The sequence below is a fragment of the Delphinapterus leucas genome, chromosome 7, assembly GCF_059928025.1.
Source record: "Delphinapterus leucas isolate spDelLeu-1000000601 "Yukka" chromosome 7, BTC_Dleu_Yukka2, whole genome shotgun sequence".
NCBI lineage: Eukaryota > Metazoa > Chordata > Mammalia > Artiodactyla > Monodontidae > Delphinapterus > Delphinapterus leucas.
Genome location: NC_143135.1, coordinates 79,312,506 through 79,334,581, shown reverse-complemented (window position 1 = coordinate 79,334,581; position 22,076 = coordinate 79,312,506). Strand labels below are relative to the sequence as shown.

Genomic DNA, 22,076 nt, shown 5'->3' with positions numbered 1-22,076 from the left:
CTGTGGTGTCTGTGGTGTATGACTATCAGTCACTTAGCATTTTGGGCCCAAGTACTAATTGCCATTGGCATTCTTCCTCTTTGCTCTCCCCCAGAGTCATCAAAACAATTTCAAAATGCCCCCGCTCCACATTTCCAAATACCCTCCAGTGATGGATTAATTGTATTGTTCGGATTGATACACCTGATTCAGAGAAAGTTCTAGTCTATGGCCATACCACTCTCAATGCGCCCAATCTCGTCAGAGAAAGTTCTAAATCCATAACTTGGTGAATAAAATTCTTCCTGTTATACATCAGTGTGTCATGGCATTCTTATTGACTTAATGATTAAGGAAGATAACCTCACTTAGATCTAATATATAAATGAAAATTTTTTCTCATTTTAAAGGTCTTAAGTGAAGCAGAAATTCAGAAGCCTCTCTTGTTAATCAGATGTTTAACAATACTCAAGAAATTAATTCCTAAGCCTTTATGTTGAAATTTAAACCCATTTCACTGATTCTAACAGCAGTGACCTTGGAGATTGCTGTCATATTGTGCCAGTGTTCCCTAAAATCTGTGTGGTTTTATTTGATTGTTATTTTAAAAAGTGCTATTCTTACTTTCCATGCTACACTAGTTAAGTATGCATTTCTTTTTAGTTCAGGGGAAATAGTCTTTCTAAACTTGCCAAGTTAGGAGGTGTCAACATTATTAACTCTTGTGAGTCTATTTTGGGGCTAGATTAACTATAAGAATCGTGTTTAACTACTTGGGCATGATTACTGGTTTTGCTGGGTCTGGTCACGTTCTTTATGATGTTGGTAATAGATACGGAAGTTCGTGCTCTTATTTTTTTCACTCTTCTCCAAGAAGAAAACATTAATTGTCAGTTCTATTAAATTATTTCTCAACTGAAGAATTAGATAAGCGATTATAATGATAAGAAATAGTTTGGAGAGAGCCACCAATGTGAAGATGATTTTTCAGCCATTTGCCTCAGAAGGAGTCTATCAAGCTAAGAACTGTGCTACGCATTTACTACCTGATTCTCATTTAATCTTATGGTTGTCTCTTACTGTTTTTGTGGTTTTAAAATGGGAAACAGATTGGTTAAAGGTTAAGTAACTTGCCTAAAGCCACATGACTGGAAAGTGGAGAAATTGGAATTTTAACTGGTCTCTATTTGACTTGAAACTTCATTCTTTATCTCTGTCTTAAGCTTGTTGAGATCATATCCTAAGTAATATTGTTGCTCTATGTACCTATGGAATGTAAAATATTTGGGAAGGATTGTAATCTCTTGGATTCTTATCTCCTTGAGAGACTTGTCAGTCACTACTTATACACTTTACAATTTTGTTTGAACTACAGTTTTCCACTAACCTTTCCCCAGGTAGGAATTTTGAAACTTCTTGCAATTAAATTAATATATCATCTAATTTGTGGTTTATTATTTAACATAATCTTGTTAAATAAGACTTTTATTTAACAAATAATTTTGGAATGCTTCTATATGCCAGGCCCCATGTTAATATGCCACGAGGATGATTTTCAAACTCTGGTGGTAGCGAGAGATAACTTTTGAAAGTAGGGAGGTATCCTTTAACTTGTTTGCCTTCCTGAATCGCAAGTCTGTTAAGATTCTGCATGAGATTTTGTGTGAAAATGTGAGTCACATCACTAAAAAAAATGTGAAAAGCACTGCTTCAGGAAGCTACAAAGATTTACAGAAAATGAGGCCCCTACCTAAAATAGATCATGATGGGGAAGGGAGTACATGTAACTAGCTACTTTAGTACTAGTACCTTCTGAACATTTTCAGTTGATAACTGGAGATATTGAAGACTTCATTTCCTAATTTTCAAACAGCTTAATAGTAGCATATAATCTGAGAATTTGTTTCTTTTGTGTATTCTTCTAGTAGAAGTTAACTGCATTTACAACTTTCATTAAAACTTTTTCATATAATGAAGAATTTTTGTACTAATAGAAGCCATTTATTGAAATAGTAAGTAATAAATTTCTAATAAATGATAAGAATAAATTTTTCTTGTTTCTGCATGAAACATTTTGTGCACTCATTCATATGCAAGGAACTAGGCCCCAGACAAATTAGATGATTAACTTATCCAAATTTTGATTTTTGTTTCTGGCAGTTATGGCATCCTAAATGTGCAAACAAACCATTTCCCATGTTAAACAGTTAAATGCCGGATAAATTATTAAAGCGTCTTTTAAAAAAACACACCTGGACTTGAATGTAAATTAAGGAAAATAATCAGAGGCCAGAATTTATAAGAGATGGTGATTCCATAGGGATCTACGGAGCTGGCATTTACCCTGAGGATACCTACCTATTCTTAGTCACCTAGGATCTGGCCATTTATCTGTGCATGTTGGGAACTGGAGACAAATTGCAACGAGAATCAGATCAAAACCTCCTATCTTTAGTCATTGAGGCCAAACCTACCCAATAGATGGAGACTTGATTGCTTGGGCTTGGTTCTGCATATACAGTTGGAGGCAGAGGGCTTCTGGTTGAGAGAATTCCTAATTAAAAGCTCTTTGTGGGGAGTTCCCCAGTGGCCTGGTGGTTAGGATTCCGGTCTTTCACTGCTGTGGCCCGGATTCAGTCCCTGGTGGGGAACTGAGAACCCACAAGCCGCATGGCACGGCTCTTCGTCAGATTTAGGCACAATCCAGAAACGTATTTTGGAATTGTCCCAGGTAATCAGTACTCCCATGTGTTTCGTGGAAGCAATTCTTCTGTACAGGAAAGCATTTTAAACAGAAGCCTCAATTTCTGCAGAAAAAATTTCAGTGATCATTAACAATCAGAAATCACTAAACAAGTTGTGAAACAGATCTTAAACTTTAAAATAAAACTTTAAGGCTAGTATTTTGAATAATTATAGTCTCAGTATAAAATAACTACATTTAATGTGTTTTAAAAGAAAAAAGGAATGGTCTCAGATGATCAGATTTCAGATAATTACATTTCTAAAAGTGAAATATATAAAAGATTTAAAACTCAATAGGTGAGCTGCAAAGGAGATAGATGTAAATAAAATAGGAATCAGTGACCTACAATATCTGAGGAAAATAGGAAAGAGGTTAAGAGCTATAGTGGATAAATTTTTTTTTTTACTGTTAAGTTTTGAGAGTTTTCTCTATATTCTAGATTTAATTCCTTCATTGACTATGTGGTTTGCAAATATTTTCTCCCCCTCTGTAGCTTGTGTTTTCATTCTCTTCAAAGGACTTCTGCAGAGCAAAAGTTTTAAATTTTGATGATGTCCAGTTTATCAGTTTTTCCTTTTTATGTGTTTTTGGTGTCAAGTCTTAAGAATTCTTTGCCTAGCTCTAGATCCCAAGAATTTTTTCTTACATTTTTTTCTAGAAGGTTTATATTTTTACATTTTACTTTTAAGTCAGTAATCCATTTCGAGTTGATTTCTTTAAAAAGTATGAGACTTAGATTTTGGTTTATTTCTTTACCTGTGGATGTCCACTTGCACCAGTACCATTTGTTGAAAAACCTCTTTCTCCTATTGAATTGCTTTACACTTCTGTCAAAAATCATTTGGGCATATTTGTGTGGTCTTTTTCTAGGTTCTCTATTCTGTTCTGTTGATCTTCTTCCACTACCACACAGTGTGGATTACTTTAGCTACATACTAAGTCTTGAAGTCAGGTAGACTGATTCATCTTTTTTCAAATTTTTTTTAAGCTACTACAGTTTCTTTGCTTTTCCAAAAATTTTAGAATAATCTTCTATATTTACAAAAAAATCTTACTGAGGTTCTTGTTAAACTGAATGTGAATTTCAGAATAATTACATCTTTACTTTTTTGACTCTTCCAATTGGTGGAAGATAGGTATGTCTCCATTTATTTAAGTGTTTGGTTTCTTTCATCAGTCTTGTGTCAAACATATGTCCTGTACATGTTTTGTAAGAATTAAACCTAAATATTTCATCTTTATTTTGACCACTGTAAGTAGTATTGTATGTTTAATTTTAGCATCCACATGCTCATTATTAATATATAGAAATATAATTGATTTTTGTATGTCCTGTGACCTTGCTGAACTCACTTATTCTAAGATTCTTTTGTGTGTATTCCTTGTGTTTTCCATAGACAGTCATGTCATATGATTATGACGTGAAATAGGGACAGTTTTATTTTTTTTCTGGTCTGTATGCCCTTTATTTCCTTTCCTTGAAATATTGCATTGGCTAGAACTTCTACTACTGTGTTGAATAAGTGTGGTGAGTGCAGACATCCTTTTTTGGCTCCCCATGTTGAGGTAAACACGTCAGTCTTTCACCATTAAGTACTTTTTCTGGTAGGTTGTTTGTAGGTGCTCTTTATCAAGTTGAGGGAGTTCTCCTCTATTTCTGTTTTTCTGTGAGTTTTAACATGAATAGATATATATTTTAAATATTTTTTCTGCGTTAAATCATATAATCATGTAATTTTTCTTTTTTTAGCCTATGAATGTGATTACATTGATTTTTGAGTACTGAATCAATCTTGCATACCTGGAATAAATCCCACTTGATCATGGTTTATAATTATTTTTATATACTTCTTAATTCTACTTGCTAATATTTTATTATGGCTTCATGAGGGATATTGGCCTGTAATTTTATTTTCTTTCTTTTTCTTATTTATTGAGGTACAATTGACATATATAACATTATATTAGTTTCAGGTGTACAACATAATGATTCAGTATTTGTATATATTGCAAAATGATCACCACAATACGTCTAGTTAACATCCATCAGTATACATAGCTATAAATTTTTTTTTTCTTGTGATGATTTTTTTTAAATACTGTCTTTTTCTGGTTTTGCTGTTAAGGTGATACTGGCTTTATAAAATGAATTGGGAAGTTTTTCCTTATAGTTTATTTTTTGAAGGAGGCTGTAGAATTGGTCTTCAGAGATTGGTGGAATTCTCCAGTGAAACCACCTGAACCTGTAGATGTCTTTTATAGATGTTTTTAACTTTTGAATTCAATTTATTAATAATTTAATAGTTACATACTCAAATAGTTAAAATTTTGAGTGTTGTATTTTTTTTTCTTTTTAAGGAATTGGTCCATTTCATCTTAAGTTGTCAAATTTATATCCTTTTGATATCTGCAGGTCTGTAATGATATCCTTTGTTTCATCCCTGATGTTGGTAATCTTTGTCTTCTCTTTTTTCTTTGTCATTCTTGCTAGAGACTTGTCAATTTTATTGATCTTTTCCAAAGAATCACATCTTTGTTTCATTGATTTTTTTCTCTAGAAAAGATTCCAAAGGTAGGAGCTTAGATTATTGATTGAGACTTTTTCTCTTTTCTGATGTTTGTATTTAGTGCTGTAAATTTCCCTGTCAGCACTGCTTTGTGTCTCACAAAATTTGACATGTTTTTTCATTTTCATTCAGTTCAGTATATTTTTTGGTTTCCGTTGAGACTTGCTCTCACCCATGGATTATTTAGGAGTTGGCTGTTTAGTTTCTAAGTGTTATTTCTAGTTGGGTTTCATTGTGGTCAGAGGACATATTCTGTGTGATTTCAATTCTTTTTTATCTGTCAAGGTTTGTTTATGGCTCAGGATTGAAAAGAATAAGTATTTTGTTGCCATTGAATAGAATGTTCTATTAATGTCAATTAGATCCTGTTGATTGATGGTGCTGTTGAATTCTTCTATACGTCTGCTGATGTTCTGTGTAGTTGTTCTCTCAATTGCTGAGAGAGAGGTGTGGAAATCTGTAACTGTAATTGTGAATTTGTTTATTTCCCCTTTCAGTTCTATAAGTTTTTGTCTCATATTTTGCAGCTCCATTGTCTGGTGCATACATTTAGGATTGTTATGTCTTGGTGGATTGACCTTTTGTCATTATGTAATGTTCCTCTCTATTCTGTTAATTTCTTTGCTCTGAAGTCTACATTAGCTGATATTAGTGTAGCCACCCCTCTTTTCTTTTGATTGTTTCTACAATATATCTTTTTCCATTCTTTTACTTTCAATCTGCCTGTATTATGTTTGAAGTCAGTTTCTTCTAAATAGCAGAGTTAGGTTTTTTTTTTACCTACTCTGTCAATCTCTCTCTTATAATTGTTATATTTAGGCTACTTATATTTAATTTAATTATTGATATATTAGGGTTTAAGTCTGCCCTGTATTTTATAATTCAAAAAGTTCCATTTGGTTCTTTTATATATTTCTTTCCTTAGACTTTGTATTTCTTTGCTGGTAGTGTCTATCTTTTCATTTGTTTTAATTTGTTCATGATTGCTTATTGAAGCATTTTTATAATAGCTGCTTTAAAATCTGTGTCAAGTAATTCTAAACATCTCTATCATTTCAGTGTTTGCATCTATTGATTGTCTTTTTCCTTTCTATTTGAGATCTTGGTTTTGCTATGGCAAGCAATTATTTTTTTCTTCTCTATTGAAACCTGGAAGATTTGAGTATTACATTATGAAACTCTGGATCTTATTTAAGCCTTCTGTTTTAGCTAGCTTCCTCTCATACCACTTCCTCAGGAAAAGTGAGGGCCACTACCTTATTACTTCCAGCCTATAGAAATCAAGTTCCTCACTCTGCATCTGTTGACATCCGAGGAGGGAAGTCCTCATTACTGTTAGCAGACATGAGAGTTTTAGGTCCCACTAGGCTTCTACTGATACTTTCTTGTTCCCCAAAAAGTCTCTACTGACACTAGTAGGGTGATGGCCTTGTTCCTGCAGTGATGGTGAAAGCCCTGACTCTTTATAAATCCTCCTCTGACACTACCTCAGGTCAGAGGAGGATTGGCTGCTTTTTACTAACTGGTGGGAGTGGAAGTTCGTGTTCCCCATGTGGTTTCCACTACTGACACTGCAGAATTTGAGAGGGCAAACTCCTTATACTCTGGTGAGGGTAGACCATTCAGGTCCCCATTCAGTCTTTGCTGGCATTGCTGGGGTTTGAGCCAGTTTTTTCTTTGGTGTTTGACAGGAGAAGAGTGTTTCTTTCTAATGTTTTCTGTCTTGTTAGGCTGCTTACTTTTGACTAGTGGGAGAGCAGACTTTTTGTTTGTTTGTTTTGTTTGTTTGTTTGTCTGCCCTCATTGGCATTTCCGTTTTTCTGACTCCTTCATCTCCAAGTCTGGGATAGACAAGGCAAAAAGAAAACCCAGGGAACATACTACTGTATTGTTTCTCAGATTCTTTCAGAGTCTTCTTATGTTTGTTTTATATATAATGTCTAGGGCTTTTAGTTGAATTAGCAGGAGAGATAGGGAAGAGAACATTTACTTCATCTTCCTAAAAGTAGAAGTTATTTCTTGTATCTATTTTTTTAAAAAGCAAACCTTCTGCCCTCCTTCACTATCCCACTTTAGAGCTCTTTTCTCTGCTCCATTTTAGAACCAGACTCTTTGAAAGCAATTGTCTATGCTTATTTTCTCCAGTTTCTCTCTTCTCGTTCTTTCTAGCAAAACTTTTATCCCTGCGACTCCTCTGAAACCACTCTTGTTAAGGCATCATTTACAAGTGAATAATCAAATCAATAATACTTACAAAACTGTGGCTGAAGCTAAAATTGTACTTAGAGGGAGGTCTATAGTGTTAAATGTTATATTAAAGGAGAAGAAAAGCCTGAAACCAAATGAACTGGTATCTAATTTAAGAAGTTAGAAAAAGGATTAACCCCAAGAAAGCAGAAGAGATAAAAAGATGTCCAGACCTTAGTAAAATAGAAAAAAGATACAATTGAGAGAATTAAATTATGGCAAGGTGATTAAGAAAAGCAAAGAAAAGGCAAAAATATATAAATATAATAATCATATTAGAAAATATTATAAATATTTTAATTGGCATATTTAAATAAAATTATATATGAAATAAATGATCAGAAAAGTGTATAAATGACCAAAACTGATTCAAAAAGACATAGAAAATCTGAATGGTCTGATAGCCATTTAAAATGCTGATTTAGTAATTAAAAGGTTTTCCTTCCCTCAATGAAAAGGCCCAGGTGGATTTTCAGTTGCTGAGTTTGGACAAATCCTAATTCCAGTGTTCAGTAAACTTTTTCAGAAAACAGAAGAAAGGGTACTATTTCTCATTTTTTTTTGTTTTTGAAGCTTATGGTATAAGCTTGTTATAGAACTAGAAAAGAGAGTGTGAAAGAATAAAATTTACAAGCCAGTCTCACTTATGAACATAGCAAGATATCTAGCAGTGTATAAAATAGGTAACATGACCAAGTTTGGCTTATTCTAAGAATGCAAGAGTTAAGTAACACTAGAAATTTATTCAGATGTTTACACCTTAATAAAACAATAAGTTACTACACATCACAATGTTGATTTAGAATAGTGAAGTCTTGGTTAAAGCTGAGAATGCTAGGTGTCTACGTCATGAGTACTAAAATTCAGTTTTGAGTGGAATACAGTTGGTCACAGTAGATGGCACAACTAATTTGATCAGAGGGAGTCATGATCTCAGAGAGCGCAAACTGTGAGTTAGGTTTTGATGAGTAATATTTTGTCAAAATGTTAGAAGGGACAGCATATCAAGTAGATAAAATAATGTGTGCTAAAGCATAGCTGTGACATTTGGGAATGGTAAGTGAAATTATAACTAGAGCACAGTTATATTTTAAGGATATTGGGCCCTGGCAGGAGATGAGACTGGAGATTTGTGCCAATTGTGAAAGGCTTTGTCTGCCTTGCTTCTTCCTAAGTAGGGGAATATATCAACCCAGGGAGAGTCAGAAAGCCAGTAAATATTTTTGGACATTCCATCTCTTTAGCTTCTTATACTTCATGTCTAATCTTTAGAAATAACATGTATTACTTGTTTTCATTCTTTTGTATATGTGCCTTATGTGAAGTTAGGTGCTATCACTGATTTACTTTGATTTTTTGTTTACTAAAAATGTAGGAATCTGAGTTTATGACTGAATCACTAATGTATTTCCTCTGAGTTATATACTAAACTTGTAAAAGCAATCATGGCTAATCTCTTTCACGAAGCTGGTGCCTAAGAACTTCCCAGTGAAATTTGTATCAGACGCCTGATTAATTTTATTTGTTCTGTCATCTTATCTTTATTTGTGGTAAAAGCACATTTTAGTACATCTCTTTTTATCAAATATTTGTGATTTTATTCGAGTTTTTGATGGAGTTGTGGTTTTTTTTTAAAGAGAAGTTACTGGAGTGAACTTTCATTGATTGCCAGATTTTCTTTTATCATCTTTCCTTTTTGTATTGCATTGGTAGATACAAGGCAATAGTTTGTTATTCTAAATTTGTGAATCAGAGAATTTTAAACCTAAATTAACTTCATAAATGTGCTCACTTTTTTCTTTAATGCATTCCTTCTAACCCCTAAAGATGCTTTTATTTAATTTTCTTAATTATGTAATATTTTTGATTTTTTTAATTTAAGGTGTGACTGCACAGAAAAGTTACAGAACAAATTTGACTTTTTGCGCTCACAGTTGAATGATATTTCTTCATTTAAGAATATCTACAGATATGCCTTTGATTTTGCAAGGGTAGGTGGAATTTCCATGTTTTCAATTTTAATATTTTTTTAATCTTGAAACCACACTTAGGGAAACTTTTTTACCTTTATTTTAGGATAAAGATCAGAGAAGCCTTGATATTGATACAGCTAAGTCTATGTTAGCTCTTCTCCTTGGGAGGACATGGCCACTGTTTTCAGTATTTTACCAGTACCTGGAGGTATGTATGTGTTTTTATTTTTAAAATAATATTTTAAAATTTAAGCTGATTGAAAATATACCTTTAATTGAAGAAAAACAAGTAGATTTTTTAATACTGTGCTTTTTAAAAATTCTGCTTAAGTGTTTGAAAATTTGTTAAAATGTGTATGTATCCGCTGTCATTTTTAGACATGAGTTCATGTTCATTAACATATTCTGTACATAAGTTCATTTTTATTCCCTGCCTTGCAAACCCCCTCCCCCCAAAAAAAGATAAAAAAGAAACCTTCAGGAAATATATTTTAGCACAAACACCCTTCATGTAAAATTAGTTTCTTGGGATTTTTGCAGGAGAGAATTTATGCTAGTGCACAAATCTCAAGCTTTCTAAATCAGGTTTCTCTCTGTTATACAGGGTATTAGGCTGAAAAAATCAATATAAGAGAACCAATTTTAATATTAAAACTTAGGCTCAATGTAAAGAATTAGAATAAACTTTATGTCCACAAATATGAGGATGTACTTAAATATAGTGATTACTGAGAAATGTATGCTGAATTTATGAAGAAAGTATTCTTTTAGAAGGTTTATCATAGCACCTTCTGTATGTGGTGGTTTGAAGAAGATACTGTCCTTTTTTTCATTGCTTTCTTTAGTTTCCTATCTGTTTTTGTGCTTCTTTCTATTTTATTTTGTTTATTTCATTTTATTTCATTTCATTTCATTTTTTTGTATACTTCTCACTGTTTCTTGAATACAGATGCTTTTGCTTCGAAAATAATTTCTCATAAAGCTGGTTGTTTATCATAACAAGTTCCCCAGATTAGTTTCGTTTAAAACTTGTGATAATAGACAGTGGTATAAGAGGTCTTATGTGAATGGGTTTGTGCACACTTAAATCTTTAAGCCTAATAAAGTAGATTGGTTGATGGATGTTATCAACCTTCCTCATATTAGTAGTTTTGGGGCAACGATAAGTATAACTCTGTAAAAATATTCCCCTCTAAAAGGAGCTGAGAGAAGTAAATATTTTCAAATGCTTGTTATGTGGAGGGTGTTTGACATACATTATCTTTTTAAATCTTTATAACACCATTTTGAATTATGTTTTATCTCCACTTAGCCAATGAATAACTTTCCCAAGGTCACTCAAGTAGCAGAAGTGAGATTTGAACCCAAGTCTATACCCTTTCCATTGCCTCCAAAGATGCCAACTTCAAAATGTGCTAAACAGTAAATCTTACGTAAAGAAATGATTTAGTGAGAAGCAGTAGGAGGGAATTTACTGTGTTGGGAAACATTGTATAGCTTGATCTCATTGGTGATTACACAAGCATATACATTGGTAAAAGTTTATTGAGTTTTACCCTTACTATTAGTGCCCTTGACACTCATGTTATTCCTCAAGAATGAAAGAAGGGGACTTCCCTGGCAGTCTAGCGGGTAAGTTCCATGCTTCCACTGCAGGGGTTGGATCCCTAGTGGGGGAACTAAGATCCTGTATGCCGTGCCCCGCCCCCCCCCCAAAAGATTAAAGAATGAAAGAAAAATAAAGGGAAAAATAAATTTGATGAAGTTGACATCTAAATGACCCTGAGGATTCTCTTAGAAACACAAATAATTAAAAGAGGAATAAATGTTTTAGGAAAGACTAAATCACAAAAAGGTTATAACTGTGTTTATTGAAGTCAAGTCCTAATAAATAGTTCTTGTTCTGTAATCCAAAATTTATATCATTTCCACAGCAATCAAAGTATCGCGTTATGAACAAAGATCAGTGGTACAATGTGTTAGAATTCAGCAGAACAGTCCATGCCGACCTTAGTAACTATGATGAAGATGGTGCTTGTAAGTATAATGTTTGCCTATGAAAGTAAAATTCTTAAAACTATTAAATGAGAATGTGGATTTGTGTAGCATTACCATAAAGGATTTAAACTTCCTAACAATTTCTTATTTAATTGTGTGAGAAGTGTGGAGGAGGCAGGTGTAGAAGGTACAGAACTTAGATTGAGCAACATTATAAAATCTGTGCTGGTAAATGAAATATTTTCCGTTACTTGGTAGCTAAATTTAGAATATAATTTCTGCAGCTGGAAGCTAAAATTCTGCTTTATTCCTGCCTTTCATGGCATTTTCCTATGAAAGAAAAGTATAGTCATGATTTTAAAAATAGGAAAGCAAAACCTCAGCTACAATAGCAGAAGCTTTAAAATTAATATCATAATAGCCATTCACAATATGGCAAATGATGTCAAAGTAACTTCCCTCAGGAATTATTGAGTAAACAGGAAATGAAATATTTACAATTTTTTAATCCTTCAAATTAAAATATCTGTCCATCCTCTTCAGTGGAAAATCCAGAATGCCATAAAATAGAACTTTGAAGTAATGATAAATTATTTAGATAAGCCAAACGAATTCTCACGATAAATTAAGTTTTTATTTCCCACCATCAGTTTGGTTGCATATGTTGTTTTAATGTTGTGAAGGGTTACATAGAAAAGATACATTCCTATAAATGCAAACTGAAATTATGGACTTATTTTTGTGACACTGAAGAAACAAAATACTGAAGAAGGGATAACTTTATTTCTTTCTATATATATTGTATCTTCCCCCTACAAAATGGTATAAAATTTAATATTTTTAGAAATAATACCTTACAGCAGTAAACTGGCAGCCCAAGGACTATGTCTGGCCTGCAAATGTGTATTTTCATGTGCATTTGAGTCAACATTATAACTGAGACATTTTGTATAAAAATAAAAGCTTCTGGATTTGCTTGAAAAGTTAGAAAATCTGACAAAACTGTTCCTGTGTTCTTTTATAGGAATTAGGCTGGAACCAAGTAGTGGCTTATGTTGGACTTGCGTTCCGGTGTGCTGGTCCACAGTATGCCAACAACTAGGTTGCTTTTCAGTTGCCATTTATTATTATGCTGGTCTGCTGTTTTTCTTACAGTAGAGAAATATGCCTATCGAAGGCAAGAGGAAAAGTGAGACCACCAGAGGGTTGTGTGCTTTAAGAAGAATAGGGCAAGCATATTTCTTTGTGGCAATGAGTTTCCTACATTTACAAAAAATAAACAGTGAGCTTATTTAAACTACCTATCTGACTTTTGTAAGTAAATGAATTTGAACCCCCTGCGTTATAAAAATATCTTTTACAATAGTTCTTAAGTCAGGTATTTGTTAGGTACTTGCTTTGTGTTCAGATTTATACTAGGTCCTATTACTGGAACAATATATAAGTCTCTAATATGGCCACACCTTCAATAAACTTACAAACTTCTTGGTGAGGTAACAGAAATACTACGTTAAACACTTTTCAGATTGTTTAATAATTAAATGGCAGAAAGCTGTGGGCAGTTAGAAAAAGAGAGAGGTTAATAATGACTTAGTATTGGAGAGTTCATGAAACAAATCTTGAGAAGGAGGTTTCTACAAATATCTATTGTGGAAAGTCCCTTATGTCAAAAAAAAAAAAAGAAAAAAGGCTAAGAAAACACTCATTAAGTAGAATAGGGAGGCTGAAAGGAAACCACCTGGAGAAGGGAAGGGTCAGTTCCTTATCATCACCACAGAGTTTGTGGGGAGTTTGTTTTATAGTTGGAGAGATGTGTTCCCTGAACTCTAATAACATTGCTCCTTTTATTTCTAGGGCCTGTTCTTCTTGATGAATTTGTCGAGTGGCAGAAAGTTCGTCAAACGTCATAGCAAGAACTATTGTGAAGAAAATGCAAACCTTTAGATCCTTACGTGTGTACAAGCTAATGAGATGAGGAAAAAAAAGAAAAAACCAAAGGGGTGCATTTTCACTCATATGAAAGACTTCTCATAGTACTTTATTTTCCTTTTTTTTAAAGGAAGTTTTCTTGTTACATGTTATGGGCATTGAGCCACGCCTCTTCCGAGACTGAATATTGAAGTTTTTGTTTTGAGTTATGTTTATAACATTTATTTCAGAACAATAAAGATTCAGATTTGTGACAAAGGCCTTAAAGTGAAGATGTCCCTTGAGTGTCAGAGTGGTATTTATTTTTGTAAATTTTAATTCTTGAATTTTAGAGGTCTGTCATACCGGGAATTTGTGGAATTTTAAAGATTTTAAACAATCTTAATATTTGGCAATGTAGTCTGCTGATGGTATAGCTCATTATATTTATTTCTGCACAATTAGAAAGAATATTTATTGGCCTTGACTTCTGGGGTAATGATTTTCTGATGCAGCTAATAAAATACATTTCTGGATATTGGAAGTGCTCCAGCTTTCAGCTGTGGTTTTCTGTGAAAGCTGCCAACATACTGTGCACATACTCTATCTGCACAGTTTAGAATTGGAAAGATTATGTCTAGTTATTTTTTTTCCTAACCATTAAATAGTATTGTCAATAAGCATAAATCAGCATTGCATGTATATTCTTAATGTGAATTTTAAGTTTTCTGTATTCTATCAGTTTAAAAATTTCATTTATATTTGAAAGAGCAAGGTTCATATATTAATGGTTTCAAAATCAGACAGCCTTATGAGAGAAATTAAGACTAGTATTGAAGCTGTATCATCATCATTATTGTTGTTGTTAGTGGCATATATATATGATCTTTTTTAACTGTCATTTTGTGATTTGGGGAGTTTTGTTGAGGGCACCCCTCCTCCATCTCTTTTTTGGTCATAAGGGAACCTTAGCTCTGATGTTGTGGACTTAGTTAAAATATATATTGGAAAAAATATATAATAGAATAAGGACTTATGGGAGAACTCTGGGTGTAATTGTGCCCAACTCAAGGGTGCCATTTACATTGGTACAATTACATTGCTAATTATCATATTTCTGACTTGGCAATAAAGTATCTTGAGGACAGGACAGCCTTTTTTCTAATTCACACGAAAGGCATCTTTTGGACTAGCAGCAGGGCTGTTTGTACATTCCTTTTCAAACCATCCAATGTCCCAGTGATATGAAAACCTTGTTCACATTTACAGTCAAGTCACAACCTCCGTAACATTCCTAGTTTCATTGTATGAGTGGAGAAAAGTAAATAAGTTACTTTTCCATAATGACATTTCTATTGGGATTTAAGGTAAAGGTTGATTTTTGATGGTGAGTTTATTTAATGAGTGATTACAGAAGTGAATATTTATGGGAGAATAGCATTTTAAAGATTTTTATTTTATTTTGCTTTTTGGTTAATGGGCTGGGAGAAAATGATTGCTGTTTTACTTCTTAATGAAATCACTTTGTACAACTTTGTAAAACACTGGTATAATATGGAAAACAATTTTTCCCTTAAATGTCTGATAGATAAGGTTAATTTTCCTGGAATACTTGTGCTAAATATTAGAATCACTGAATTACTGGAACTGAGCATACAGTGTTATGACATTATGAATGATATTTTAATATTAAATTTGTCATAAGTACAGTCGATCCTTGAACAACATGGGTTTGAGCTGTGTGGGTCTGCTTATAGGCAGATTTTTAAAAATAAGTATGCAGTCAACCCTCTGGCTCCATGGATGCAGAACCTGTGGATGTGGAGGGCCAACTATGGAACTTGAGCATCTGCAGATTTTGGTAAACTTGGGGGCTCCTGGAAGCAGTCCCCTTCAGATACTGAGGGACAACTGTAAAGCATTTAGATTTTTAGACATTTGAGTCTTGATAATTTGACTCTTCAAGGAACAACTTCTGAACTTGAAGAATATTGCCAATTTTTATTTAATTCCAAAACATGTAATTTAAAATGAAATTTTACAAGTTGTCAATTTATGGCCTGAACAAAATTTATTGTCTTTGTCACTTCGATATTAAAGTAAAATAAGGAACACTCAAAACTTATAGATGACCTTTAAATAAATAAAATATATGAAACTATTTAGTTTGCTTACTTATCCAAAGATACCTTTTAGACTTTGAACCTGAAAATTTAAATGAAACTTACTTCTTCCTTAAGTCAACAGCCCACTTATACCCAGGCCATGCTTGCTTTACTCTCTTGCTCTTCCTAGTTCTCTTCACTTCTTAGAGCCATTCATTTATTTTGGAAGCAAACTTACTCTGCCTCATTCATCTCAGAATGTGGGCTTGTCCTTTCTTGTCTTTTCTTTTTTTAATTTATATTTGAACATAATTTATTGGGAAACTACTGATCAAGAGGTTAAGTGGTATAAGCAAAGAAGATAGTATTAAGGAGCCTGCAGTATGAAAAAGAAACCTTCTAACTGTTGGAGCTCTTTTAGCTAGTTAGCTTTAAGTGCCTTCCCAGAACTCCTGTTGTAAAATTTTCAGTATTACTTCCTTCATGTGGTATGAAATACTCAATGGTGCTTTATCATTGGAAACGACTTCTTACAGAATAGCATACAGATGTTAATACTACTGGAAAAAAGTAGAGCCAGGTGTTGATTCTCAACTGTGAGAGGATGGAGAGTTTGTCCCCCAAACCCTCGGAGCCAATAATTTTTAACAAGGAATGGTATCTTTAGGAAATAGCCTAGGGATTCAGGTAACTTACTTGAATAGGAGATAAAAAATGGTGTATTGTGTGCTGACCTGACTCTGTTGCAATGTTTGTCTTTTATTGTCTAATGGTTTCTTGTTTTTTGAATGCTTCCAGTAAAATTCTTGACATAATCCATTTTTGAGAGTAATAGTATTTTTATGTATAATGTATAGGTTTTGTTGATTTGAGTATTACTTTGTTTGAAGTACTCTAGATTAGTGTTTCTTAAATGGGAATATGAGGGCCTTCTATGGGAATGTTAGATTGACCCTCAAGAGTACTTCTCTTAAATACAAATGCCTTTTCATCTGTTGAGCCAAAAATTTATCTTTAACAATATTAATGCTGTCACTGTGTGAGGAGGTGAGGAAGAGAGTAGAATTTTAAGATAGAGTTTTTAAAGCATACAAGTTAATGTAGAGTATTAATAATGAAACATTTTACTTTTTAAAAAAATAAATTTATTTATTTGTTTATTTTTATTTTTGGCTGTGTTGGGTCTTTGTTGCTGCTCGCGGGCTTTCTCTAGTTGTGGTGAGTGGGGGCTATTCTTCGTTGCGGTACGTGGGCTTGTCATTGCGGTGGCTTCTTGTTGCGGAGCACGGGCTCTAGGCACGCAGGCTTCAGTAGTTGTGGTGCGTGGGCTCAGTAGTTGTGGCTTGTGGGCTTTTGAGTGCAGGCTCAGTAGTTGTGGCGCACGGGCTTAGTTGCTCCGCGGCATGTGGGATCTTCCCGAGCCAGGGCTCGAACCTGCATTGGCAGGCAGAATATTAACCACTGTGCAACCAGGGAAGCCCTGAAACATTTTACTTTGAACTATTTCTTCATCAAAACATGTCCCTTCTCCTTAAATGCTATGGGAAATTATAAAAGCATTTATTGAAATACATTATGTACTCAGCTTGAGAAGCCAGTAAGAATACTAATTTTTTTTTAACTGCTTTCTTGAAGTGTACTTAAAACTGTTGTGATAATTCATAATCTCATAAAGTTTTGTTCGGGCTTTCAAGGCTCCTATAGCCTAAAGTTTTGTAGCACATCTCTCATGTGCTTACCAAATGTAAAGTATCAAATAAATTGGGGACATTTTAATACATAATTTAAATGCATTTCTATGTTAAACAAAGAGAAAAGGCAAAATAATCTCTTAATCATACGTCTAAAGAATTCTTAAAGAGGAATTCTCTCTTCTTGAGGTAGTATTACTTCTTGACTGATACTGGCAATCATTACATGGAAACATTTCAAAGAAGGCTTTATTTACTCTTCAGGAGAAAAGAGAAGTAACAGCAAAATATCTTTGATATCCTGAGGAAAGGCCAATCTGGATTATTAAATATTTTGGATCATAATTTTTTTTATATAAATTTATTTTTTATTTATTTATTTTTGGCTGCATTGGGTTTTCGTTGCTGTGCTGGCTTTCTCTAGTTGCGGCGAGTGGGGGCTACCCTTGCGGTGCGTGGGCTTCTCATTGTGGTGGCTTCTCGTTGCGGAGCATAGGCTCTAGGTGCGTGGGCTCAGTAGTTGTGGCTCCCGGGCTCTAGAGCGCAGGCTCAATAGTTGTGGCACACGGGCTTAGTTGCTCCGCGGCATGTGGGATCTTTCCGGATCAGGGCTTGAACCTATGTCCCCTGCATTGGCAGGCGGATTCTTAACCACTGTGCCGCCAGGGAAGTCCCTAGATCATATAATTTTTTAATGAATATAGTTTTATTACTTTCATAAGTACCTGTTAACAAGCAGACAAACAAATTGCTTAAGACTTGATCTTTTTTGTTGACAGACATTGTTACCTATAAGTAGTACTGCCGAAGCCCAAAAAAGCAGTCTAAATTTTATGGTCAAATTTATATAGATTATGTAAAGATAAATTCCTGCCCCAAGCCTCAGGTGAATTATCTCTAATTCACTATTTAATTGTAGAGACTCTTCTTGTGAACTTTTACTTCACTGGACCAAATCTTTAGATCTTTTAAAGCACAATTTATTTACCTTTTCTCAAATATCAGTCTTAATAAAACATAAATTTGCTATATCCACTTTATAATCTTTTATATCCTATACAGATTGTGCTTCCTTTGCTCCTTTCCTAGACCAGTTGTTATTGGTTTGATCATTTTCTTTTTATTTTGTGTGCTTTGTCTGTAATTTATTAAACCTTTTATAATATGGCTCAATTTTGCATGGGTTCTGGTTTATCATGTGTTAAATATTATTTAAAATACATCCAGTAAAAAGGTTAGACTTTAACATGAGTATGGATTCTTATCTTACTATGCCAATTTCATTGGAGCTTTGTTTTATTTATTTTGTGGATCTATGGTCCATAAATGTAAGAGTTATATTAAAATTTTCTTAGTTTTTCCCCAAGTTATATCATTTTGAAGAAATTTTATCCTTTGCAATTTTGGTTTTCTCAGCTTTAAAGTAATAATGAAAATTGTGCCACACATGACGTATTGTTTTACATATAAACTAAAATTGTGGATATTATGAAATACTCAAATACAGTACTTAAAATTATCCTTAAAGCTAACAAAAATAAGCAAAATGGGTATGTATGAAACCAGCTTTACCCCAGACTCAATGGTGTGTGTGTGTGTAAATAAACTGAGTGTTACTGGGTATTACCCGTAATTTATTTTTCCATGTAGAAAATAGCTTCTGGATAAAAGTCCGTCACATATTTTGGTGAAAAGAAAATGTGCTTCCATATGATTGCTTCCAGTTGCATTTGAGCCGTGAAAGATGAAAGGCTAAATTATTTAAACAACTTGTCATTAGAGACTTAGTGTTATTAAGTTATCAAACTTAGCAAAATTATTTTTTGTGAGTATTGAATTAAGTGCAATTAGTTTACCTTTAGTACTTTCCCCGTATTCTATTATGCAAATCAGATGGCTTATAGCAAGTTTATACACAGTTATTTTTAATCTACAAATGCAGTAACCTTACCTGTTTTTGGATTTATATCATTCCTTGGAACTACTTTAAATATTGAGAGAGTTTTTAGAAGTAATATCAAAGAAACCTGAGTTGGTTTCCTCTTTGCCACATCCTTGTTATGTCACTTTTAGACAAGTCACTTGACTTCTGTCATCAGTTTTATTGTCTGTAAAATAGCGATAATAATACTTACCAGTATTGTTGTGAAATTCAAATAGGGCCCTATCCACAGCACTAAGTAAATGTTGAATGAATACACCTTGGTATTTAAATGAAAAGCAATTAGTCAGAATAGTTCTTTTTTTTTTCTAACAAAATTTTCCATCCTGTGTAAACTGGAATAGCAGAGATTTTGTGTTTTATTCTACCACTTATTATATCTGACTTATTCATATTCCTCTTGGACTAAATGTTTCAATAAATCCCAAGCATCTACTATGTTGTGAGACGTGTTCTAGGCATAGAATAGACAACTATTTCTGACCCTTATGGGATTTTCATTTTAACTGATAAAATATGTTAAAAATTGATAAAATATCATATGGTGGCATGCTATTAGGGAAAATAAGTCGAGGAAGAGGTCTGGGGAGTGTGTGAGTATAGGGTTGCCATTTTAAATGGAGTATACACTGATGAAGTGATATTGAGCAGAAATCTCAAGAAGCAAATGGTTAAGCCATATGGATAATCAGGAGAAGAGCATTCCAGGCAGAAGGACTTTCTGTTCTTCAGTAGTCAGCTCAGGACTACTGTTCTGAGCTGGTAGTCTGCTTGGTGTTTTTAAGAAATGGCAAGGAAATCATTGAGATGATAACGAGCAAGACGAGAGTATTAGCCAGGATTAGAAAATGAAGTTAGAGAGATTGGGAGTAATGATTGTGCCTGATTGTAGTTAATCATGTAGGGCACTGTAGGCCTTTCCAAAGACTTAGACTTTCATTGAGTGAAGGGGGAAGCAGTTAGGGTTCTGATCAAAGTGAGGATGGAAGTCTGTAGAATTAGATAGGAGGGTAATACAGTAATCCAGATGAGAAATGGCGTAGTTTGAATGAGACCGAGGGCAATGGAAATAATAAGTGGTCGGATTCTGAAAATATTTTGATAATAGAGCTCATAGAATATGCTGATGGGTTGGATGTCGGGTATGAGAAAGAAGAATCAAGAATGACTCCAAGATTTTTAGCTTGAAGAACTGTGAATGAAGCAGCCATTTACCAAGATGAGTAAGACTCAGGAGCAGGTTTGAGGACGGGAAAATCGCGAATTTAGTTTTGGATATGTTATGTTAGTTAAGCCTATTAGATGTCCCGAGGGGAATGTAGAGCATGCAGTTGGATATTTGAGTTTGAAGTTATAGGGAGGTCTGAGCTGAATGTGTACTATATATATATCATATGACATCATTGGTGTATAGCCTTAGTTTAAGTCAGGGCATGGATGAGATCACTTAGTAAGTGTAACCAGAGAATAGGCCTGAATTGAAGATATGTGATTAGTGAAATTTGGGGCCAACTTTTGTGATTTTTCAATTACAAATGTGATGTTAACATTTTCTGCTACACACAAAATCATTACCTTCCACAATGTTATGGAAGCTCTGAGATTTAAGAAACAAGATTGATAATATATAAGCATATGACAAATTTAAAAGGGGGAATGCCGTTTTATTCTTGTAATGAGGCTTTTTGTTTTGGGATAATACAGTTTTGCATTTTAATATATCTGAAGTGCTAGTTCTTTTTTTCTGATAGTTGGAAATTGCTATTCTGATTCAATTTGTGAGTTTTAGCACTAGAGGGCAGGCTTGCCTCTAGACTGTGAAGAGCTGTGAATGGATTAATTTAGCCAAATGTATTACTGTACCTATATTCAATCCCAATTAATGAATGGATTTGTATCTCAATCGACAAGTATACTATCTACTATATTTTTTCAGTTGCTGGGAAAGCATAAAATAGGCTAGTGGTTGATTTTAGTATATCTAGGATCGACAGTTGATACTTGCATATGAAGTCCAAGGAAACACAAGTGTAGCTTACTACAGTTACGTTAAGATCTTATATAGAGGGTCCACACATATATGAGCATAAGAGAATTTGAAGCCAGTCAGAAGAAATATTGGTCATGAAAACATTCATTCAGGAAATGTACTGAGCTGTTAACTTTGTGCTATCACACTCTTTATCTTTTGTGATAAAGAGGAGTTGGGGCTCCAAAAATAAGTAAAATATAGTCCCTGCCTAAATAAGCTTTGGTGTAGCATCTTATAGCACTTACTATCTTGTGCTGTATCTATTTAAATGTCTTTTTCCTTCAATAATAGAAATCATGACTCATTTATTTTTGGTACTCCCTAGTGCCCATCACAGTGCTTGGTACTTAAGTTAGTTCATAGCGTATGGATAAATGAATGAAAAAAGACAGGGAAAAAAAAAAAAAGAACAGAGTCAAGGCCTTTGCAAAAATCTATTTTCTTTTCATACTTTTTCCCTTGCCGGAAAGCCCTTCTATTAACAAATACAAAAAGGTTATGGAGATTATTCCAACTCTCCATCTTTGCTCCCACTCCTCTTGCTGATAGTCTTCATCTCCACCCACGATCAAGAGCAGTGAGTAGAAATACCTATGACATTCATTGAGAATGGAGGTCTAGCCTTTTGATGGTCACCGAAGTGGAGAAGAAGGATAAATGTGGAAATGGACGGCTCCTGTCTGGCCCTTGTCACTTTGAGGTGAAACCAAGCTTTCTGGGATGAGGACACTTCTCCTTTTCCCACTGTTCACCCAGAAAGTTTGCCCACACATAATCCTTCTGCTCCCCAGTCTTTTTAGGGTCCCTACTTCTACATGCTAGTTCCTCACTTTTCTTACCTGTAACATGAGAATAATAGTCCTTACCTCATAAGATTGTTTTGAGGAT

At 33.9% G+C, this 22,076-nt stretch overlaps 1 protein-coding gene across 3 annotated transcripts in view; it reads left to right on the top strand.

The window, feature by feature from the left end:
• DCUN1D5 (defective in cullin neddylation 1 domain containing 5) overlaps positions 1-13,717 on the top strand; it is a 50,070-nt gene extending 36,353 nt beyond the window's left edge. For all 3 annotated transcript variants that reach the window (XM_030760054.2, XM_022560561.3, XM_022560564.2), the window contains 4 exons: positions 9,422-9,530; positions 9,616-9,720; positions 11,447-11,549; positions 13,365-13,717. In XM_030760054.2, the coding sequence (XP_030615914.1) occupies positions 9,422-9,530; positions 9,616-9,720; positions 11,447-11,549; positions 13,365-13,420 (373 nt within the window). In that variant the 3' untranslated portion in view covers positions 13,421-13,717. The remainder of the gene's footprint in view (positions 1-9,421; positions 9,531-9,615; positions 9,721-11,446; positions 11,550-13,364) is intronic.
• The last annotated feature ends 8,359 nt before the right edge of the window (positions 13,718-22,076 follow it).